We start from the raw sequence: 24,937 nt of genomic DNA, 5'->3' as shown, positions 1-24,937 counted from the left end.
TTAGTAGGGTACAGAGGCTCATTTACGGGCAATTTGTTAGTCAAAGAAAATCCTTGAACACTCGCAGCCAGTTGCTAAAATAGATGTCGCTGTAGTTTATGTGTGGCCGTTAATGGATTGCATTAACTAGTCGCCGACGGGGAGGGTGGGGGGGGGGGGGGGGTGTGAGAGATGGGCGATGGAATGTCGCCGGCTAATTTGATGGCAATTTGCATAAATCACCAGTCGTCCTTCTGGATCGCTATAAAAAGGAGCTGCCAAGCGCCGAACAGCCAAAAGTGCTCGCAGACAAGATGTTGACCGTGGACTCGACGCGCGCCTTTACATATCAATGGATTGCTTGGCGCCTATTTGGCCTGCATCCGCCGACGGGAGATTCGTTTTGGGCACGGCATTATACGGCATATAGCATTGCGTTCAATGTGATCGCTAATATCTGCATACCATTGTCGTTGTATGTCAGCTGCCTGAAGAGCCGGACACTGACCGAGTTCTGTGAGTCTTTCTATGTGGCCGCCGTTGTCATTGTGGAGCAACTGAAGCTGGCCAATGTGCTGCGGGTGCGTGGACATTTGATGGAGCTGCATGGTATATTGCGGCAGCTGGATGAACGCCTGCAGTCGGACGAGGAGCGTAGAATTATACAGTATAAGATCAGACAGTCACGGAATATATTTCTATGGGTATTGCGATTGTTTTTAATGGCCTTATCAAGCGCTGCTTGCTTTGTAGCCTTTGCACCCGACCAGCAATTGCCCTTCCCCGCCTGGATACCGTGGGACTGGCAGCATTCCCGATTTGTCTATCTGGCAACAATATGCCTGCAGAATATTGCATTATTCTTATTGGCGTTTATAGCTCTCAACAATGATACCTATCCGGTGGCCTATCTCATCATGGTCGCTGGACACTGCAAGGCGCTGGCCCTGCGCATCGCCAAGCTGGGCCATGACAGATGGATGACCGAGGCCCAGACCCACGCCCAGATGATTGCGTGCATCGAGGATCACAAGACAATATTGCAGTATGTACTTTTATACAGCAGACAACTTGTGTGTGCGTGTGTGTTATCTGCTCTGTTTCTAACAGATTGCTGAAGACCATGGAGAGCTCCGTCTCCTTTGCCTGCTTCATTCAGTTCGTCTGTACGGCTACCTCGGTGTGCTCGCTATCCTTTTTCGCATTCTACGTGAAGATGAGCCCGTTAAAGATGTTGCATCTGTTCTTTATGCTGCTGGCCATCATTATCGAAACGCTCATCGTTTGCTATGCCTCCGAGCAGGTCAGCCACGAGGGCGAGCAGATGTCCCATGCGATCTACGCCAGCAATTGGATCTATCAGTCTGTCCAGTTCCGTCGCAACCTCTTGCTAATGCTAATGCGCTCCCAGCGGCCCATTGGCATTGTGGCAGTCAAGACATTGCCTGTGCGCATGAGAACCCTGGTGCAGGTATGTACACGCAAGAACTTTAATCTCAGCCGATCATTCCTAAGGTAGCTGCTATAAGATATAGACGTACGATCAGGCCCATTCCGACGTATATGCTTCCTGCCACAGAAGGAAGGAGCTATGCCTAGTTTTATAAAGATGGCTTTAATACTGGGAGACGGACAGAGTTGCATAACAAACGTATATATATATATATATATATATATATATATATAAGACTTTAAAGGGTTGTATATGCCTGCTTCTGTGCGTTACACATTTCGGATATGTTGCAGAAATATGACTCTGATGAGATATATTTCGCCTTCAATTGGCTTACTAAATAGTCAATGTCTCAAAATTAATAATATTATTTAAGTTTCTTTCTTAATTCAATTGACAATTTCCTTAATGGATTTTAAAACCAGCTTAGAATATTATTTTCAAGCAGATTTCACAAGTTAGTAACTCGTACTCTTTTCAAATCTATAGAAAATGATCGGCTTCGACTTTGATAACTGATTTTTACTGCTTTAGTAAACGTTGTAAAGAACTTTAAAACAAATACAAATTTCTATATAAAAAAAAAAGAAAATTTAATATTATATTCCTCTCTCTTATTTAAAGTCTGTCTTACTTTGACAATTATTAAGTTTTTTCGTGGATACTTAGCAGGGTGTGCTTCATTTGTTGTGATTTCCTATTGTAAATAATGAACTGATTTAATTAAAATGCGTGTCTTCTGTTTGGGATAAACGCGTGCTAAATGTCCTTGAATGTGTCTCTCTTTGCAGGTTATCAAAGGCGCTTACACTATGTTCACCCTGCTAAATGAAGTCAACTCGAAGAGTTAAAGGGCAATCGCATAAAGCCTGCAAAATGCCAACAATCAAATTAAATAGGCTTGTTAAAATCCACGAAATACACACACACACACACACACACACACACACACGCGCACATATGCGCACAGTGAGGCGTTTCTTTATTCAAAATGCGAGCACGCAGTGCACAAAAAGAGTGGCCGACTTGGCGATACCCTGCTTGTAAGTTCCTCTGCACATTATCTAAATTTATCGTACGATTGATATAAATCGCGATGTATTCAGTTTTTATAATCATTAAGACAGTGTGTGTAAACAATCTATACGCGAAATCGATAGCTTTCGATTTTGAGCAAAACCGGAATGAATTAACGACAGACAGACAGACATGCAAATATCGACCCAGCTTGTAGGCCCGATCAGGAATACATTTGTTTTCAAAAATTGCCATTCTTTTGGATGTTACATATATCAACAGAAATCTAGTTATACCCTCCCAGCCCATTGTGAATGGTTGCAGGGTATAAAAATATGGCGAATCCGTCCGAGCGAATAGTTACCAATATGGCCGCCGCCTGGCTGCGTTCCGTATCCGTGGATATGGCGAGTGCGTGCGTGCCGCCATTTTAATTTTCAGCTGCAACCGGAAATGCGCATTTTATGCAAGTGTCACCCAATGGCGTCCAGCGGAAGTTGTTTATCTTATGCAGTTGCCGCTAGCGTAGCCATCGCCTCTCTACCGCCGCTTCGCTAAAATACCCTTGCAGCGGGTATTATGATTATATCACGAAATGTCAGCGCGGACAGCATGTACTTTTGTAAAGAATTATTCGGGGCGAATACACACATTTTTTGCGATGATTTATAAAATTTCGTAATCCCTCAGTTTTAAACATTTTAAGATGGCCAAACCTTGCGAAGAGTCCATTAAATGGAGCCTTCCTTCGAGGCGGAAAACTTTGCATCTCTTAGGTAAATCGAATGAAATCGATTAGCTGTTTATTTAAAGAAGCGGTACTTTTGCCACTCACATGTTACCGACAACGGACACTTGCCAATGGAACCGCAAAATGTGAAGTTTGCAAATGTACCAATTTTTGGGCATAGTGGAATCAGGCTTTAATATAAATAAAATGATTGTTCGGAGAAGTTAAAAACCCTTTGACAGATTTCAATTGTTATCAGCTTGGCAACGCGACACAATTAATGCTCATGTCTGCAAGGGTATTTTAATTTCGGAAAGCCAAAGATAACTATCCTTTATCCTTTTTACTCATTTTTTTTTTGTGTTTTGCGCGCATGTCAACGGATTTGCGGGTCTGTGACTTTTATGAGCCTGCCGACTGACACTGAAGCGACGAAAAGGGCCAGCCGTGGACTTTTGAGGCGCTTATTACATAATCCGGCAGCTCATTATTAAATGAATTTACAGGATATTAAAAAAAAAAAGAGAGCGCAAAAGCTTTGTCACAAACACCAACATGCCACACGCCACATGCCACCTGCTTTAGTTCTTAATAGACGTTCATTAAATGCGAGAGTTTTAATTGAAGCCGCCGCCGCTGTCGCTGCGGTTGACATCCCGCTTATGACGAAATCAGAGCTTATGCATTCAGCTTAATCAGATTTTCACAAATGTTTTCAATTAAATGACAACACGCTTAACCAGTTCAGTTAACCAGGGGCGGAGCGATACACTGGCCAAAGCCCGCATAAGTCGGTTAATGAATGCGCGATTTACGATCTGTCATTGCCCAATGCATTATCATTGTTATTTAAATGTTAAAAGCGATTTTCAATCATCGAACGAAAATCCTTAAGCTAATTGAACTCAAACAAGAAAGTAAGGCTACGGAAAATAACCTTTTGGACATACGACTGCGAAGTGTTCTGATACCAAGGCTTAATTCTCGACAGGTTGGGGGCTTGGTTAACATATCATGAAAAACAGAAGAAAGTCAATATATAATATAGTACTTTGCTGCTGATAAGATTTGGAACATGTGCAAGGAACATAGTAAACAGCTTTAAGATATGTTCGTCCGATTGGGAAGATTCCGATAACAAAAAGACGACCCAGTGCAATGTTTGATCCTGGCTAAGACTATGACATGATGTTGACAAAGAGGTTTTTTTCGTCGCCTTACACATTTCGTGACATAATTAGCAAATTAATAAATATATTGTTTTCTAAGCATTTTTCACAATTCACCCACACTGTCGGAATATGGGTGGAAAACAGATAACGGCATGTATCAAGCTTTTCCAGCTCATATCTGTGATCTAATGGGCATATGTGATTGGGATTCGAAGCAATTTATGTTGCATGTGGAAAAAAACCGAATAAATTTGCAATTTATTAAATAAAACAACAATATAACAAGAAATGTCATAGATAAATATGTGAGTTTCTAGCACAGTATATATTTTAAATTTCAAATATTTACACACAAAAACCACAGCGACAATTGGCAAAACGAATGGTAATAATAAAGTTGAAACAAATATTAAGTTAATTAACCGTGGTGAATTATACGCTGCACAGCACCAAAACATAGCACACAATAAAAAAAAATAATAATAATAATAACAAAATAGCATAAAAAAGAGCGTAAAAAAAACATTAAAAACTATGCAGCTGAAATATAATGCAAAATAATTAGCTGTGCGGCAACAAAGAGAAAAAGCAGCAACAACAGCAGCTGCAAAGCTCAAACAGAAATATGGAAAAAAACACACACACACACATACATGCGCACATTACATACATGTCATACACACATACACACTAAACCAAAATGGCCGGAAGCAAAATGTTGCTGCCGTGCACTTGATAGCTGCTGCTGTTGCTGTTGCTGCTGCTGCTGTTGCTGCTGCTGCTGTTGCCGCCTTTGATGTCGTCTGCATCAGCGCTTAGGGATATTTGACAATATTCGCGGCGGCTGTTGCCTGCTTGACCCCCAGACCGCCCGGGCTTTTGTCACCTGCCAGCCTTCCACTTGTTGCGGTTGTTGCAGACGCCAGTCGCTGCTGCTGCTGTTGCTGCTGTTTAGTGCTCACTGCTGCTGCTGTTGCTGCTGATGCCGGATGATACAAGTGCGTGCCATAGTGTACGGCGCCCGGATGGCTGAAATATGGTATTACGGCTGGACTCTGTGAGTGCTGTTGCTCCTCAGCATAGCTGGACAGCGGCCCAGGATGGCTCTGATAGAATTGCTGTTGCTGTTGGTGTTGGTGTTGCAACGCCGGCTGGTAGGTATGGTAATGGTGTATCGGCTGTGGCTGCTGTTGTCCCAATGCGTTCGCTGCTGTCAGTCTGACAACATGAATTGGTGGCGTTGATTCATGTGCTAGATTGTAAGCGGCCTTTGGGTTATTATTGCTAAAACGTGGCAATATTGCAAATTGATGTTGCTGCTGATGATGTTGCTGTTCGGCTGGTGCCTGCACATAAATTGGATTGTAGTGGACGAGCGGCAATGCCTGATGTTGCTGGTGCTGTTGCTGCTGCTGCTGCTGCTGTTCGTGTGTCGCTGCCGTGGGCAACACCAATGTTGATGTTGCTGCTGTTGTTGCTGGTGCCGAAGCGGAAGGAGCTCCTGCTGTCGGCACGGTCGCATATTTATGCTGCTGCTCTGCCTGCTTGAGTCCCAGCCGCAATAGTCGCGCCTGATGTTGCTGCTGCTGCTGCTGTTGCTGTTGCTGCTGGTGTAGCGGATATGCTGCAAAATAGAAGTAAATGTTATCCAATCATCTTAACGCTGTCATCAGCACCAACACTTGTCGGGCCCCTCATTGCCAATGGCAAAGTTAGCGCCAGCGTTGCCAGGCTGCATGAAATGCACACTAATTGCCAGATCCACTTTCCGGTACAGTTGTGCTTACAGCCCGCAGCGAGGTCATGTTAAGCACATCAGCAACATGTGTGCTCAGTTCTCGAATTTGTCGTATTGCAGTCAATTTGACAGTGATAACAACCACATTGGTTCGACTGGAGTTTGCAATTTATGAACTATTGCCGTTGTTTGTGTTTTTATTCATCTTTCTACACATCTACTCTAATAAAAAACTGGCAACAAACTGTAAAGCAGTCTAAGTTATGATACAGTTGACTAGAGTGAAATTCTTGAAATACATAAATGTTGTCTCATTATTTACAAGAATTTTTGAGCTTTTAGCTTTCATAAAAACTTCTTATTTTTCATTTATAGTTGCCCGTTCTACTGAAGATATTTCAGATTTTCAGATATTTTCAAATAGAAATAGCGTGCTAAATTAAATTGGCATCTAACAAATATGGTTAGATAAATCCAATTGTTGGGATCAAAAAGAAAAATATAATATAAAATTTCTGGCTCGAATCCGCTCTCCTATGACTTCTTCTCGAAGTTAACATTTAAAGATATTATTTACATACCATATAAAGTGGTTTGCTGACCCGATGGCTGCTCAGCATAGATCGTTGGGGTCTGCTGATAAACGCGCTGCAGATGTAGCTGCGGCTGCGGCTGCAGCTTTGGCTGCGTCTGATAAATGATCGGCTGATAGACAGAAGCGGGCGTTGGAGCAGCCTTAGGATAGACAGTTTGATGCTGTTGCTGATGTTGCTCATGTTGATGATGTTGCTGATGTTGCTGATGTTGCTGGTGTTGCTGTTGCTGCTGCAGTTGCTGTGCGGCAGCGAGCAACACATTGGCGGGAATCTGCAGATAGTGCTGGCCATAGGTGGCCACTGGAGTGGGCACAGCTGACGGCGCGCCGACCAAGTCCGACTGATAGTACGGCCTGTACATGCCCTGATGATCGCGAGCCAGCGGACCGAATACCTGCATAAGGGGATGACTAGCTGCGGCGGCTGCTGTTGCTGGCACTGCTGTCGTTGTGCTGCTGCTGGTGCTGCTGGCGGCGGTGCTGGGCGGCGCAGGCAGCAGCCCGGCGCCCAGTTGCTGCTGCAGCTGCCGCATATACGAAAGCGGTATGGCTATAATATATTGAACACGCTGCCCGGGCAGCGGCATCTGCTGCTGCGGTGCAGCTGCTGTTGCTGCTAATTGATATTGCTGCGGACCGGCGCGTTCATAAAGGCTCGGCTCCGACTCCATGTAGCTGTAAACGGAGTTCGATGCCGGCGACTTGGCTGCCGGTCGCTGATAGAGCTCCACTTGCGGTGGCACTGCGAATCTGAATCGATGCGGGGGCAGATGCTGCTGCTGCTGTTGCTGCTGCAGTTGCTGTGGTTGCTGCTGTAAAAATTGCAGTGGCCCGGGCAGGCCAACCAGTGCAGAGGCATGCTTCTGCTCCACAGCGGTTGGCGGCACATATCGAATGCTGCCGCTTTCCGGTTTATCGTAGTAGCTCTGCGAAATTGGAGTTAATTAAATTCTCTTGCGGCTGCTGCTGCTGCTGCTGTTTCTACTGTTGCTGCATACCTGTGGTGGTGCATCGGCTGCCGTATAACGCACCGTGGTGGGCCCAAAGATGGCACCACTATCTGCGGCCTCGTAATATGCTGCGGATGGGTAAATGGGTCGGAAGGGCGTTTCTTTGGCTGGTTTGCTTATATAACCCGAAGCTGCAGGTATAAAAACGTGAAACGCGGTTTAATTAAGTTATATATTATTAATAAATTCAATTTAATTAAAATATTACATTTTACTTAAATACTTTTTACGATTTATGATACCAACAATGTAAATATGTATGTATTATTCTTATTTTAAAGACTTTTTATATACCCTGCACCAATTGTAAGGGGTATATTGGTTGTGTTCAAATTTGTATCAGCGGCAGGGGGAGAAGAAGAAGTCATCTCTTATGCTTTCACTGTTCTGAAGTGAATTTCTGGCGACAAGACAAGACAATAAAAAATCAATAGAATAATCAAGAACGAAAATATCAAATCAATTTAACACTCCGAATAGAGTTATTAAGAACTGGGCTATATACATATTTAAAAATCCCTGAACCCTCTTCTTCCAACAGGCGATAGGTATAAAATTAAAGATACTCAATATATAAGTATATACTATTCTAGAAGCTACATGTCAAGTTTGCTGACTCTAGCTCATATTATTTACCGAAATGGCCCAAATAACAGGATTTCGATTTCGATTTGTATCGATTACTTGGAAACGGGGCAAGTTATCGAATATCGGAAACAAACTCGATCTGCGCGGGGACTAGGAGGACCTACAGTTACCTTTTTACCCATTTTTAATGAGTTCAGGGTATAATGAGAACTTATAAATATTTATTTAAAAACTTAAAATAAACTTTATAGTTATTTAAATGGGAAAAGTTTTAAATTTAAAAATGTATTCAATGTAAATAAATTTGAGTTTCTTTTCAAAGTTTATCTAATATGATATTTGAGCATATGCTTAAAGTAGAGTTTAAGCTCATCGAACAATATATTAAAATCGTTTCATCTGAGCGAAATTTCTAAAATCTAAGTAAATGTGTGCGAGCATTAAAGCATAAGGTACTAGAACTTGTCGTTTTTAGGGACTTTAGGTGAATCGTTACCTGTTTGGTCCGAGGAATCACGTTTCTCGGTTTTGCTCTTTGGCTCCTCGACGCTGGGCGTTAGTTTTGTGGTAAGAACAGCTTCGGCGGCTGCTTGGGCATCCGTTGGCTTGGTTTCCAGCTCTGCGGCAATGCCAGCGACAATGCAGCACATGAGCACCACTGCAAGCTGGGCGTGCCAAAAAGACAGAGACACAGACAGAGAGAGAGAGAGGGAGAGAAAGAGAGAGAGAGCGCGAGTGAGTCGTATGTTGGCTTTAATATTGTATTTAAATTTGCATAACTTTATCATTTATTTAGTCAACTGTGCATCATGCAAAATGTCAGTTTTAATATTTATTTTTAATGTACTGCAAAACGAGACGAACAACATTTAATTTAAAATTGTTTCATGTTGCATATTATTGTGTTTGTGTTGCCCACAGTATTTGCATTGTAATTACATAATAATTTAATAAAATTGATTTATAAATGCAATTATTAATTTAATTGCGACAGCGCACACGATTTAACAAATTTTTGTTTTTACAGTTGTTGCTGCAGCAGTTGCAAGTTGCAAGTTGCAAGTTGCCAGTTGCAATCATAATTGCACTGTACAACATAATTAAAAACAATTAATTATGCTGCTGCTGCACACAGGCACTTCGCTCTGTGCCACGTGCAACGAACCTGATCACAGTTCGAAATGTTTTAGCTACAACAAAGCGCAGTTATAATTGTAATTGGCTGCCAACACAGTTTCAAGTTTGTGTTGCATGCCCCGCGGCAGATGTGCTTTATGGCCAATCTTCGGCTCAGCAAATGGAAGTGGATGCAGAAATCGTTGCAAGGCTGAAAGACAATGGCTTGCAGCAATCAATTCAAATAACGAAATGCGGAAATTTAATTAGCCAAAGCAATTCATTGCCAAAAGGAATGAGCTGCCTCTGCCAGGGCTATTAATTGAAATCCAAGCTACGGCAGCTTAACGTCGGATGCGTAGCAAGCACACAGCTCAGCTGAGCTTACAGGGTATTAGAATTGAAGGAAACAACTGCGACTCCATAAAGTATATGCATATTCCTGATCAGCATCAAGAGCCTAGTCGATATAACGCCTGCCTATTGCTGTGTAAACGAGGTACACAGCTCAAAGATGAAAGATTCCAACTTTTGAAGTTTCTTATACTCTTTTTGGTTGTTAATTATTATTTTTTTAACGAAATGTGTAAGGCTAGCATACATGACTTTAACAAAAACATATGTTTCTTATAGTCATATCCGTCTGTAGTCTGTAGTCTGTCAGCTTTAAGATTAAAACCTTATATATATTTATAAGGTGTTATTGTTATTATTGTAGTAATGCATATAGTTAAAAGCTGCCATAGTAGTCAGTTAAGTCTAGTCAATGGCCTAAATGACTCGGGTCGGTTGAACAACTCATCCGTCGTGGACTGCATCTCGAGCTGCTGCTTTGATCATATTGTCGACATCTAAACATCGGACTTCTAGTATGTTATATATACGATATGTTATTCCAATACTCGCTCAACGAGGAGGAACTCCAATCAACAACTTATTAGTGAAACGAACATAAATATTAATGAAATCTTAGCATCAACCGACTTCTACATCATATACATCCCATTTAAAGAATCTGAGAATTGTTATTTATGCTTCGCATTAAGATTGAACCCGAATTTGTTAGTTTGTGGCGAAAAAAAAAACCAATTTGTTAAAATATTATTAATAAATGCAATTCAATATGCTGCGCGGCATTAAGTTATATTATTCAGCATGCGCCACAAGAGCTGCATTTATTTTATTTGCATTTTCAGTTAATTTACATCTATTAAATTTTTTGTTGATTTTTGTATTTTATTGGGCTAATTAGTTAAAAGCCGCCTGCTGCAAATTGTCAGCATTAAATTTATGCAGATTGCCATAAAAACAGCTAGCTGCATTTATGAACTTGAGCACAAGTTAATCATAGCGCATTTATTATTGCTAAAAATTATAATTTTCCATATTTTTTCTGCTGTTGCAGCTATAATGTATTCACCTTTATGAGCGACATTTTTTTTGGTTACGCAGTCGCTTTGTTTATTTAATAGGTTTTTATTTTATCTGATAAAAAAAAAAAAAGTTGCAGTATTTCTGCATATATTCACGCTGATTTAAAACAGAACGGAACTTAACAAAAATATAAACATTGTCTTGCTTTATGTTAGTTTATTAAATTTTGTATTGTTTGCGGCGCGAGTTGTAATCAATTAAACATTACGTATACGCGGCGTGTGCGTTGAAAGACGATCCGTTTGCCGTTTGGCTGCGCGTGCTAGCTAACAAAGTGAGAGTGAAATTGGCAGCGCGGTGGCATTGCAATTTATAGGCTGGCAGCATACAAGCCGCATGCAACTTGCAACTTGCAACATGGGTGCAAGCACCTGGCCAGCAGCAACGTTTACTCAGCTGTTGTTTTTCTTTGCGTTTTGCTGCCGCTGCAACTGCTGCAACCGCTGCCATATCGAGCATAATCATGACCATAATCGACTGATTATCATTAGCGGCCTTGGCCATTGTCAGCGGCTCTGTCATTGCTTTGTTGCCACATGAAGTGCAACGGCAATTGCAACCAATTAGCAGTTGTGCTGGCAGGCGGCGCTTTGAGTTTTCTCGTTTTTCACTTAGCTGCCGCAAAATGTAAATTCTACTTTACAACAACAAGAACATGAAGTCGCTTGGCTTAGCTGGCTTTGGTCAACGCGCAGCGCTCTTGTTGCCCGCCAGCTGCATGCAGTGTGCTTTCTCCCCACCCCCACCCACTATCACCCAACCACCCAGCCACCCAAGCACCGCCCACTCTGCTTATTGCTGTCTGTTGCAGGCTTTGTTGTTGTCATTCTTTGTACCCTTGTGCAACAGCTTCCGTGTCGTGGCTCTGTTCCTGCCGCCAACTGCTGCTCCTAAGTATTTACTGCTCGGCTCGCCGCACCCCTTTTCTTTTGCCCCGGGCTCCAGCTACAATGCTTTTGCCATTAACGTCTGTTTCTAGTTTATGAGCTTGTGCTTCATATTTGCATTGGAATTTATTGCGTTCCCCAGTTTATATTTATTATTCTCTATCTGCATAGCTCAGCCGAATATATGCGCCAAGCATTTTAACTTTAATTAGGTTCGTTTTGGGTGCGTGTTTTTTTGTAGGTTCATAAAAGCTTAACGAAAATGAGAGGAAATGCAGTTGGTTGGCATAAAGAATTAACGTAATAACAGCGGATTTTCCTTGGGAAATGACAACCTTTGGAAAGCCGCAAATGACACGTGATCATTTATAACTTGTAACTGAAGCGATTGCAGTTAAAGTGACCATTGAGGACATGTGTACTTACTTTGTATTTCTTTTTGCTCCCCACAAAATTGAAGACCATTGGGAACTGCAGTGACAGCCAACTAAACGACCATGGCGCACAGACAAGAGTATCTGGACTTGAAGTGGTTGCTGCTCGAGTGGCTTTCAATTCGAAGCGAGAGTATCGAGCGGTAAATGACCGAGTGAATTTTTCTAGTTTTTCGGGAGTGGGTAAATCAACGAGCTACACTCTGAGAGACAACTAACTAGGCATCAAGTGTGTTTGGATAACACAACTATTATTCTCTGATCAGGATGAATTTTAATTATTTTTCGTTTATTATTACTATTATTATTATTATTATTATTATTATATTTTTATTATTTTGAATATTTTTATTTTATTATTATGATTAATATTACTTTTATTATAGCCGAAGTTTCGAGCCCGCGTCCTCGTTGTTAAGTTGCCCAAACCAATATATTTAATACAATACAGTAAAAACTCTCTTGGGTGGACAGCGAGCGTTGGGCACTTCTCGTGAAGAGTTTCCGTTTCATGGGGGAAATGAAAAAGAATTGCCTTAAAAAATGTATACTTATAAAAATATAAAATTACCACATATAAAAAAGAATGTATATAAGAAAACACAAAGCTATTCCTTTATGATATTTAAATATATGTATATGTGTATAGCTCTTAAATATATCCACTCTTATACAACGATTGAAAGAATATATTTAGTAAAGATTTCTAAACTGAGAATGTTTTGATTCATAGCTGTAACAAATATTGCAAATAATTTGAAAAGGGTTTTTAAGTTGGGCTAAGGGAATAATTGTTCACAATTGATAGGAATTAAAGGAGAACCGTCCAGGAGAGTCGTAATTGTTCCAACAAATATTAAGAGAAAATGGTTTGCAGTTCAGTCCGCCGCAAAGTAGAGTCCATTAGGAGAGCTTTCACTGTATTTAAAAATATCAGAAATTCCAAAGAGCATGAGAATCGTATTCGTTAATCGGTTATGAGGATGTATTCGCACACTGCCGACTGGACAACTCTTACCTGTTCACTTTCACTTTCAGCATATCGGAGTGTTATTACACAAGAGGCATTGCAAATTTAACATTCATTCGGTGTTTGGCACTATAAAAACTGCTGAGCACATTCAACACCCCCAGCCAGTCCCAGCCATGCGACGACGACGACGATGGCGACAACTTTATGAGCGTTCCTAATAAAATCAAGTGGCTTTCAGTAAAACTTAGCTGTGATTCCTGCAGCACGAATGCGGCAACAGCCAAATGATGTCCACAAATGCCCATGTTACATCAAATGAAAGGCACCAATTTGCGGACGAGTCACATAAAGTGTGCCAGTTGCCGCACGCTGAAGGCTTCTGCCGAGCTGCCATATAGGGGGGGCATCTGCTGCTGGGGCCAGCACCGGTGTAAAACAGTTATAATTAGCAGTGCAAACGTTGACTAAAAAATAACAAAAGCCTTTTACAGCAGCTGTGGTTCGTCCTGCGCCTGTTTATGAGGCACATGGCACAGATTAAGGTGCTTCTCACATACAGAACAAGGATTAAAAACTGCTGCCACAGCACAACACAGCAATCGGCTTGTTCCTTCTCTCTTTCACTCACTTACTCAATCTCTCTCCCTCTCCTTCTCTGTCTGCCTTTCTCTCATTGTCTCTGCCTTTCTCTGGGCGAACTACTCACATCCTGCACGTTGTTCGTCCTGTAATTGTTCTTGTTTGTGCTTACAATTGTCAACCCGCGCGCCTTTTGTTGCCCCGGCTTAGAGTTGGGCAGCTCTACGTCGGATACAAGTAAATTGAGTATGAGCACACACTCTGAATACATGTAAAGTATTCGTCAACTCTCCATGTTTGACAAGTGACAACTAAGTAGAAGAGGCGACATTCAATATTACAGACGAATGATTCGATATTGTGCTTCATCAAATGGCTGCTAATCGGTTTGAAATTCGGATATATCCTATGTTAGTTGTGTTAAAAATAGACTGAAGCGAACTTGATGCAAAAAAAATGTTATTTTTAAATATTATTCGAAAGCTTTCTATTTTCTAGACACTATGAAAAGTTAACTTATATCGAGAATTTCGATTTTCGAAAAATTAAAACGAATCGAGCCATAAAGTAAGCGTATTGGTTCGAACCGTGCACCGAACCATCCAAAATTGTCTGTTGAAAAAGAGTTCTTATTAAAAAAAGTTACTTCCAAGCCGTCGGTACTCTATTGTGTGGTAAGAAACCGGCTGAAATATCTTAAAGCCTGAGGGATAGGTATTAAAGGGCATCTGATCCTGGCTTTAAATATAAAGTGAAAAATATTACCGTTCTACCAATTAGCACTTTATGCAAATAACATTTGAGGTAATTCAAGCAAGTTTCTTAAAAGTAAATGTAAATAAGCCCTTTTATAGAGCTTTGACTGTGTTCTCTCCAAGCAGAAGCTTAAATGGAGGAAGTTGCCTAATTTGAATGCCACATCAAATTTATACAAGTTAGCAGCCAATTGCATAAAATTGGGCCAATAAGGTGGCATGAGTCACAAACTGAATCTCGAAATGAAGGTAATAAACAATTTGTGGCCCGAATTTATGGCAAACGTTTTCCAAAATTAAAAAAAAAATTATTAACAAACTGGTCAAAATATGATATCACAAATCGAACAACACTGAAATGTCGATTTGCCAGCCCCGAAAAATCAGATGCGATTCTGTTTGATGAGCGAAAATTGGAAATTAGTCAGATTTACTAATGCGACAACTGTGAAATTGGCAATATCGAAATTCCTATGAACTGTGTGTAATTATATAGAGAGAGGAGGCTGCAATTGCGAAAATCAAATTGTGCAAATGTTTGGTTTGTCATTAAATTTGATGTCATTTCATAATCATAAAATGGTATTTCATGATGAATAGTCGGGTTTTTATCTTTTTGTTGCCAACTACTGTTGGCCAGTTAGCTGGCCATATTGCGTATGCGGCCAAAAAAGGCGGCCACTCGGCTGACTGGCTGGCTGGCTAGCTGTCCGCCCGGCTGTCTGTCTGTCTGCCTGGCAACTAATTAGCTCACCCAATCCAGCTATGTATTAAGAGTTGACTCCATGAACATGTCAGGAAACGGAGTGCGTGTATCCAAAAGGAAAGCGAAATGAAAAGCCTTATGCAATCGCTGTGCGAGTGGGCAGACGAAACTAAATCAGCGCAACAGCTGCCCCAGCGCCAACATCAGATATCCAGCTGAAGCTGTTGCATTGACGCTGGCGCTGGCTCAAAAACAAGTCTTGATGCCAAAAGGAAGCAAGCCGTTTATTGCCACGGAAACGCGCCTTTGAGTGCTGCCAGTTGCCTGTTGTTGCATCAATGGGTGTAACAGCATCAAAATAGTTGCCAGGCCAACCGGCTCCAGGCAGGCTTCAGAGTAGCTGCATGCAAGTGAACTGGTTTAAATGGCTTTGACTATGCGGTCAAATCGCATCTACTGTTGGCCTTCTTCTATAAGCAGTTTCGGCCGCATACACTCTACGCATGCTCTACTAAAAAATAAATATAAAAGATACAAGCAAGTGTGCCACAAATTAAAAAACATCCAAGCTTTTGAAAGCACATTGGAGCTTACTGTGAAGCTTTTGAGCTTTAAGCTTCTGTCAACAAAAACGATGGAAAACATGTTATATTAAAAGCTTTAATATTGCTTTAATCCATCACTTTACCTTAGCCAAGCACTATGAAAGCACATTAATAAAAAGCTTTTTAAGTGATTGTCAGTAAACACAATGGGATACATGCTACTTTTGAAGCTTTAATATTGCTGTAATTCTTCACTTTATTGCAGACTAATGCTTCAAAAGCTTTCTGAACTTTTGAATCTTTAATCCTTCACTTTACTAAAGCAAAATGTTTCCAATGCACATTTAAGCTTAATAAAAATCTGTTGCGTTTCATTTAACGCAGGCTTTCATATGCTGAAGTCCAAATTGCCATACTCGCACAAAGCTTTTGTCAGAAGAAATGAGATACAAGCTTAGCAAAAGCTTTAATATTTCTTTAAGCCTTCATTTAAAGCTCAATGCTTGGCTGTAAGCCACTCTGTTGTTTATTTTATTGTTAAAATTCGATTTTAGCTTGAATGTAAACATTTTAAGAAATTGTAACTTAATTAAAGTTTATTATTATTTATAGGTCATGCTCATGTCGTATACATTCATATGTGTTTATATTTGGTTTGCCACATATTGGAATAGCGCGAATCGTTAATGCATTTCGGTATATTTTCCACTACTTTCCGTGTTTATTGCTTTAGCATTGCGCGTTTTACTCCTTAGATTGCTTTTTTGCAGTTTCTTCAAATGAAAAACAAGATTTTCACTTTACAAAGCAACTGTGGAGGCTGATTTCCTTTTAATGCTCAACGATGACAAAATGTGGCCAGTGGTGGGACGAAAAGTGGACATTGGATAAGACCTGGGTGAGTTTAAATATGAACATTCAAACATTTTATATCTATGTAGGCACTTAAGGATTACAAGATAAAAATAACTTTTCCTATTATTAGAAGTAACCATTTCTCATCAGCCATATAAATATATACACTCTCAGCTTTTAATTGAACTGTCTAATTCATACTACGCCTTAGACCTCGTTACATATTCGTACATATCCGCAGGCCGTGATTTAAGCCCTCACAACTTTGTTGCTTGGTTGTCTCAATGCAAGGTCTCACTTGAAATGTATTTACATATTTGTTTTGAATTACTTCCCCCTCTTTTGATTTGTCACTTTCTGCCTACGCCACTGCCGCTGAGTCAGGTTGTCAACAAAAGCAGAGTTAAGCCAAACCAAGCCAAAAACTGAACCCAACGGCCGCAGCTACCACGTTGACGAACCGAACCAGATACGGATTGAGATTCAGATTTTGTGCCCCGCTGTCGGGGCTCCCCAAACAGTTAAAAGCAAAATTATTCATTACGATTTCCGCGCTAGCGAGAAAAAGAAAAACAGTTTACAAAAAAAAAAAAAATATAAGTGAAATAAAACGCGCACACGCGGACGTGGATAAAGAAAAAGTTTTCCATGAAAATGCTTCAAATGCTCATTTGTGTCTGTTGTTGTTGTTGTTGTTGTTGTTGCCGAATGTGTGCGCAATTGAAGCGCTTGGGTGTTGGGGCGTTTTAGGCACGCGTGGCATGGCGCCTACCCGCACTTTGGATGCTGCTGCCGCCGCGCCGCCTGCCAACAATTGACTTTGAATAAGTTTCGCATTGAAATTATGCCAATTTGTTGCTGCTGTTGCTGCTGCTTAAGCTGCGACACTGGCGCAGATAATTTGCGGCGATGTTGTAATTTTTCTGGTTAAAGTTTTGCCAGTAAACAACTTGAGGCGTTGTTGCAATTGAAACAGCCGCTGCGCCCGCTGGCGGGAAAGGCGGACTGTTGACGCGAGACAGGACGTGGCCGTTAGGCAGCCACTTTAGTTTATTGTTATTGTAATTTATTTCGTACTTTTTGCTTAGCGCCTTATGCACTTGCCACGCCTACAGCCCCCAGCCCTCACACACACAAATTGATCGCCTGCCAGCGTCACAGCTCGCCACTTGTTGCCCCACCGAAACTTGTGGCCCGTTTGCCCAGTTCAGAAAAAAATTTTAATCAAAAAAGTTTGTTGTTTTTATATTTTTAGCGGGCAGCAAAACGCGTTTAATTGGACAAGGGAATAAACATAACACCGCATAACCTGCTAAAAATAAACCCAACTAAGAATGCTTCAGACAAAAGTGCTTGATTATGAGATACTCAGTACCCAACATTAAATTACTGCAAATAAAAAAAGAGAGAGAGAAAGAGAGAGAGAGAGGGAGGAAGGGAATGAAAGATCAATCAAACGAAAGAGAGGGAGAAATAGTTAAAGAGGGAGAGTTAAAGAGAAATCGTGCGGAAGAGAGAGTGAAAGTGAAAGAGAGAAAGTGAGAGGGAGATAAAGAGAAAAAAGGACATCATTACCTATGGAGAGCATGATAGAAGGAGAGAGAAATAAAGAGATGAAAAGAAACAAGAGACAGTGATCAAAAATTAAAGAGAAACATGCAAATGCATTCGACCTAGATCTCCCATATTTCCATCTCGTATGCGGATCGCCCTTCTTTGCGATTCTCATGTAAGAGCTGTATGTGTAGGCAACGTTGTCTCAATCGATTTTGAAATACTTTTGATGTAACCTCTTTCTTTTTCCGTCTTTTTCCCATTATCATATATTTTTTCTTTTTTTTTTTGCTTTTTTTTCCGTTTTTATAAACAGGGTATCCTTGCTTAGCTGTTTTATCATTTAAGTATTTTATAATTTAACTTGATAACCTTTCGCTTTTGATTCGTTAACCAAAATTTATTCATTTGTGAAAACCAAAATCTGCCTTCAGACATTAAATATTTTCAAATGACCTTAGATTGGATTAGATTTCTCGTGAACGCATTCGAAATGCTTTTCAACGCCTCATACTATGCAACAATTCCCCAGGAAGAACAACATGAAAAGGGTAAACATTTAATAAATTGTCGGCGGTTTGCTTAAGGTACAAAAACAACTCCCCTGCCTTGAAGTTCGGTTTGTGAATCTGGTTTTCCACATCCATGAGTAAAGTCGTAAATATTTTCATACAAAAAGTGCGGGCTAAATTTGATATCCAACCAAAATTGGCATTGGTTGGATAAATCCAATGTTTGGGACCGAAGCTATTTAAAAGCTTTTGATTTTTGAGAATAATTTGGTTTAGTTGAGTTAAGGGTCAGGCCTTGAACCGGTTTGATTTCAAACCGTTTTGCGGCATTGAACGTGACAATTCCATGGCAAAACTGAAATCGTTGCCCAATGTTCACAAAAGACACACCAAATGCCAAGCGTACAAAAATACGGCCGTAATAAACACGGTCCAACTGGCCGGGCAGAGGAACTACGCGAATTGCCCAGTCAAATGAAAAACTATTTAAATGCAATTGCTGACCAAGCGTCGATTTGTTCACTGAATATTCGAGTGCGCAATATAAATATTTGGTGAGGAGTCACAAGTGCGATACACCCAAGTCCACGCCCACGCCCATGTCCACGCCCACGCCCACGCCCACGCCCACGCCCTGCACCACAACAAAATTTCAGCTCGGAATTTACCAAGCTGTCGCCCGGTTGCAGATAGTATACGTTCGGCATTCGGCTTGGGGCCGAGGGCAGCTCACAATGGGCGCATGATTGGGAAGTTGGCTTAGGTCATTATGCACATTCTGCGACTGTTATGGATGCAACAATGAGGCGAGCTTTTAACTGAAAATTGTGGACTCAAACTATCAAAAATGAATAAATAATTGCACCACAATAGCTGCAGAGGGAACCGATAAGTTCGAAAACTGCGCTTTTTCTATATTTGCATTGATGAAAGTGAAATACTTTGGACTTTTTTTTAAATAGTGTGTTCAAGCCCGATTCTATTTTTAAAAATATAAAGAGTGACAATTTTAATAAAATAACTTAATATATAAAATCAAGAAGAATACTGGAATTTAACTTTTAGATGCAAGTTTGTTGGTTCTTCCACTTTTGGGGGATGTACGCGAAAATATGCATAGAATGAAATATTCTGGATTATATGGAATCTGAATAACAATATAAAATAATATGGATTAAGATATAAGACACCATAAATCTAGTTCTTACATTCTACGAGATATGCTTAAGACTGAGGAGTTTGCTTTCAGATTTTTATATATTTATAGAAATGGGGAAGAGTTATCGATTTGAAGTCAACTTTTGTCAATTGCATACATATCAAATTTGCAGCTCGATCGAGTCGTTAAAGGATAAAGCACTCGATAAGTAATTGTTACCAAAAGCCCGAGGGAAGCTCCTTAATGCGAGCTGCCTGTCATTTGCATAGGGGTATTGTGCACATTGATATTCATATCCAATCATAATTATATATTAATATGTGGAAAATGTTAATGTGAGAAATCGTTAATTAACAGCATCATAGACTGCGATAAATGTGGGAATATATGTATGTATGTGCACACACAGGAGCTCAAAGGGGATAAGGGAACAAGCTCGCACAGGATGACCCACAACAACCAGCTGACAGGGATCAAGAATTCGCTTTTGGCCAAATGCAAAGCTCATTTGTGAAATGAATTTTTATCTGCGCCAGGCACCGCGACTCATCAGCATGAAAAACGCCGCTGGCATTGGGCTTGGGATAACCGTATATAAAGCCACATACCAGCTACCAGTCGGCCACGCCTCCTTCTCCTCCTCGTGCTCCGCCAGACTGCTCTAGTTCATACCAACCAATTCCCGGTGCCGGTGCCCATTCCCCGGTCCCAACACCCTGGACGCAGTCAAGTGTGCAACACTTTGGGCGCTTCGCCAACTCGAATACTTTGTATTTATTTACTTATTTTTTTCGCCTTTCTCATACCCTGTTCACAGAATATGTGTATAGGGTGTGCTCAATTTGTTTTGTTGTGGATTAAGTTGATTTATATGAAAAATTGAGCAAAAGGTGGCAGATTGTGGAAGATTCCTTTCGTTGATGTAAACTTGAAATTTTCATGCAAAAGCGAGTGCCAGCAGGTTGCAGGGTATCTGCTAGTTGATCAAACCCAACCAAAGCCTACACTCTTGAGTTTTTCTAGCATGAGTCCCAGCCGCCAGTGAGCCGAGCTGAGTCGTGTGGAGTCTAGTCGAGTCGACTCACTCATTCAGTCAGTTAACGCTTCCTGCCCCAGCAATTATATCACTTCCCATCGGCGGCAACTGCGAACCGAAGACGGGCTGAAGCGGCTTGGGCCGCTGCGTTTCAGTCGTGCGTGCAAAATTTTAGCTAATTTGCAGATATTTGTTGCTATTTCTTTATTTTTATTTACATTATAAGTATTTATTTATTTTTTGCAGCCGCCTTGTTTTGCTAAATGCATGTTGGTTTTTCTGTTAATTCGCTTTCTTGGCTTTGTTTTAATTTTAATTTTTAATATAATTGGAAAGGCTTTTGAATGCCACTGACATAATGTAATTAAATAGCTATTACCGCCTTCAATGCCACAAAATGCGGCAGCGGAAGCCTCAATTCCAATATCAATTTGTTGCAATGCTCTGGATCATCTTCCAGTTGCAACCGCAAAGATATACGATCCATGCGGATCATTCGAAATGTTCATCATCATTTTACAGCCCTTCTTTTTTCTTTGTAACCATATTGAGTCCAAAATTATTTCCTCATAAAAATTTATATTAATTATTTAATTGATTTTTGTGTTTTTAATATCACAAAAATTAATTGTGCTCACATTAAGTGGGGAAAGCTTCTAATGTGTTACTATAAACTACAAGAGTTAAGGAATACCTTTATGCAATCGATAACTTGATATGTTGCAATTAACTTGATGTTAGCTGCGTCTTTTTAGTTAGAGCTCAAGGAACAATAAGAAGCTTTTTATACCCTGAACCCATTGCAAAATGGGTAAAAAGGGTATTATGTATTTGTGCAAATGTATGTAACAGGCAGAAGGAAGCATCTCCGACCCCATAACGTATATATATTCTTGATCAGCATCAATAGCCGAGTCGATCTAGCCATGTCCGACTGTCTGTCCGTATGTATGAACGCAGGGATCTCAGAACCTATTAGAGCTAGAGACTTAAAATTTTAGCTGAAGGTTCTCCTAGTCCATGCGCAGATTGAGTTTTCCGATATTCGATAACTTGCCCCGTTTCCAAGTAATCGAAACCAAAACCAATAAAAATCGATATCGAAATCCTGTTTTTTAGCTATTTCGGGTTGCTACAAACTCCATTCTCATTTTTGTATTTCTCAAGCCTTCTCTCCCTTACATATATCCTAACTCCTAGTTTTATGAATATGCATCAAGCTAAGCTTTATATAAGGTTTGACATAACTTTTATCGTTCTTGCCCTCCCTTATACAACAGCAGCATGTCTGTAAAGCTATCTCAAGAACCTGTAATTAACAAAAGTTGCCACTGACAGCAGGTTTTTATTAAAGTATTGTGATTATAATATTGTTATAGCTGTAAGCACCGTCATGGCATTATTAATTTGTGGTCAAAGATTTATAACATTGACAGCACTTTGAGGCGTTTTCGTATATATTAACTTAAATGTTTGCACCTTTTGGTTAACGGGCTGTTCCCACGATTTATTTGCGCCGAAGCATTTAATTAGGCACATTTCAAGTGAATTTAAATAAACATTTTATGGCCAGAATTAATTCCTCCCCTGCTCATGCTAAGGAGGGTGACTTTTGAGAAAACCCAAGCCACCTCCCTACCTACCCACGTCAGGTGAGCAGCCCAAATAAACAGTCTGTTATTATTTAGGTGCTCGGTTGCGTATCCTGCTGTGGCCCATCACTCATACCACATGTTGGCCAAGATGCTGCTCGCGCTGTCAAGCTTATAAGCACAAACACACACACACACGTACACACACGCGCGCGCAAGTATCATTTAGAGCAAATTAGCTGAAATAATTGAATGCTAACTGCTTCCTACTCGTATTTCTACAGAGAGCAAAACAATTAGCACTGTTTGTACTTACGAGCAACGGGAATGAGGCTGAAATTAAAGACGAGTCCTTTCCTTTCATAAAGCAACAATTATAACAACAATAACAGAATAGAAGAGTTGAATTCCAAACATTTACAGCTTTGCAGAGAGAAATGCTTTTGTACCAAAGTTATACATATATATGTAAACGGAGCTTTTGGTTCGTCAATTTTTTTAAAATTTTGTTTTTTATTGTACATTTGAATTATTTCAGCATATTTTTATTAAACGAAAATAGTTAACCTCTTTTTTTTTTAGTTCCGAAACTACTTAAAAATATCAAAAACATATTTTAAGTCAAACCAATTTATTTTTTTTGTGAATTTTTTCATGTTAAACTTCGGCTGTTTTGTACTTAACTTAACTTCATGGTGCATAAGAAACTGGAATTCGGGCTTACAGCAATATATTATAATAAAAAAAAAGTTTTTAATTGAAGCATATTAAAAAAAGGTCCTGTTTAGAAAATATAAAACTATTTCTCATCAAACTAATCGGGTTGAAGGTTCGGTGCATGATATTCAAAGAAAAGGGTATTTTCAACATTGTCATGGTACAATCTAACTTATTCTGAAATAAGCGTAAAAAGGGTATCTACCTTGTCCTGATCGACAGAATATTTCTTTATATACCTTGTAGGAATACCAAAAACTCTCACTCCTCTTGCCTCCTTTTACATAACTTTCTTTCTTTCTAACTGTGTAGAGTAGAGGGGCGTTCAGTTCGCAGGTGTGTAGCCAACAGTTGCAGTGGCAGTTACTAAGGCCGAACGATAATAGAAAAGGTAGCTGCCCAATGGAGTGCTCGGCGAACTCCGGTAGTGGATAACGATTTATGTAAAGTTGCCAATTTAATTTCCTGCGGCCCCCACCTAAAAATGCAGCACGCATTTTGGCAGCAAACGGCAAAATTGTACGTATATTTCTTTCAAGCTCAAATGATGGCACTAAGAACATACGTACATGCTGCTAACTAGCCAGGACAGGAGTAGACTGGAGTGGAGTGAAGACGGGCTGAGGGGCGGCTGGAGCTGGTTAGAGAGCACTCGAAATGAACTAACGTAAATGAAATTTCAGTGGAAAATTTACGAACGCATTAAATTTGCAAACCAAATAGCAGGCGCAAAGTGCAAACCTTTCGGGCACAGGAAGTCAAAGTTCGAACAACAACAACAACAACAACAATAACAGGACAATGTCTTTCTGGCAAGAGAACGAGCAAGGCAAAAGCAAAGTTAATGGCAGCACGTAGCCAACACCCGACACGGACACGGACACGGACATGGACATGGACACGGGCACGGACACGGACACGGACACGGCGGATACGGACAACGACTCCAAAATGTACGACAACATTCGCCTGGTCTACAGTTTGTGCTCCTGCCGCTTGCCCAACTCCATGCACTGGGCCAGAACTTTGGCTTTTAATAATACACACTTTTCTATTTGATGCCGCTTTTTACATTTTTAATGAAATTATTTTCAACAATTTATAATTGCCACGGGCAGTCAACTGGCTTCGGCATAGCTGCCCTTCGCTGCGTTTAGTTAAATGCACCCCGGGGAAAATTTTGTGCCCAACAAATTTATATGAATTATACGATATGTATTCCTTGTATCTGGCTAACATTTACATGCCGATCCCCTAGCCCCTAACCCCTAACCCCCACACAATTTTCCTCCTGCTGTCCCCTTCTTTGGCCTCCGCCGCGCGCCTCCCAAGGCGCTTTTTGTGCTCGGCAATGGGCTTTAAGTAAGACGCAATTTCTAACTACGAATTAAACACAAGGAGTGCTTAATTTTTGGAAAGAGAATTTTAATTACAAGCAACTACCTCTTAATTCTCTATGTTTCGAATACCTGCACAGTTTTTCCTTTTGAATCGAAATACTAGACTACTATACAAGGTAAACAATGTTATAAAATATATATATTTACTAGCGGGTATACCCCGGCCTTGCCCGTGGTAGGTATAGAATAAATTCTCTCTAAGATCTTTGAAAATTAGTTTGAAACCGATCGGACGGCAAGCCAATTTAGCTTTGAAAGTAAGTAAGTAACTAAAAATAAGAATAATGTTGACAGATTTAGAAGCCCAATTGATCTATAGGCCAAACCATGAACAAAGCGCCAAGCCTCGTGAAAATCGGATGAGATTTGTCCAAGTTATGGGGGTGGGAAATTTTGGCCTA

The 24,937-nt window shown here is 40.4% G+C and overlaps 2 protein-coding genes and 1 long non-coding RNA gene across 6 annotated transcripts; 1 reads left to right on the top strand and 2 right to left on the bottom strand.

Annotated features, from left to right (window-relative positions):
* The first annotated feature begins 293 nt into the window (after window positions 1–293).
* On the top strand, window positions 294–2,283 carry Or19a (Odorant receptor 19a). Its single transcript, XM_064681082.1, has 3 exons — window positions 294–1,024; window positions 1,090–1,450; window positions 2,224–2,283. The coding sequence occupies exons 1-3, from the start codon at window positions 294–296 to the stop codon at window positions 2,281–2,283; spliced, it is 1,152 nt and encodes a 383-aa protein (XP_064537152.1).
* A 2,832-nt stretch (window positions 2,284–5,115) lies between these two features.
* LOC135427547 (methylcytosine dioxygenase TET) lies at window positions 5,116–8,936 on the bottom strand. Its single transcript, XM_064681081.1, has 4 exons — window positions 8,779–8,936; window positions 7,683–7,825; window positions 6,671–7,610; window positions 5,116–5,975 (listed from the first exon to the last, which is right to left on the bottom strand). The coding sequence occupies exons 1-4, from the start codon at window positions 8,930–8,932 to the stop codon at window positions 5,167–5,169; spliced, it is 2,046 nt and encodes a 681-aa protein (XP_064537151.1). The 5' UTR covers window positions 8,933–8,936; the 3' UTR covers window positions 5,116–5,166.
* A 3,975-nt stretch (window positions 8,937–12,911) lies between these two features.
* Window positions 12,912–14,004, bottom strand: LOC135427464 (uncharacterized). 4 transcript variants are annotated; one of them, XR_010436059.1, is made up of 3 exons: window positions 13,755–14,004; window positions 13,172–13,539; window positions 12,912–13,071 (listed from the first exon to the last, which is right to left on the bottom strand). It is a non-coding gene; the product is annotated as an uncharacterized LOC135427464 (long non-coding RNA). The 4 variants fall into 4 exon arrangements; XR_010436058.1 differs by having other exon boundaries at window positions 13,172–13,536; XR_010436056.1 differs by having other exon boundaries at window positions 13,759–14,004.
* Window positions 14,005–24,937: the final 10,933 nt, after the last annotated feature.

The sequence above is a fragment of the Drosophila montana genome, unplaced genomic scaffold (genome assembly GCF_035044405.1).
Source record: "Drosophila montana isolate Dmon_TW-CO22-7 unplaced genomic scaffold, ASM3504440v1 contig_2178_1, whole genome shotgun sequence".
Taxonomy (NCBI): Eukaryota; Metazoa; Arthropoda; class Insecta; order Diptera; family Drosophilidae; genus Drosophila; species Drosophila montana.
This window is presented reverse-complemented; position numbering and strand designations above follow the sequence as displayed.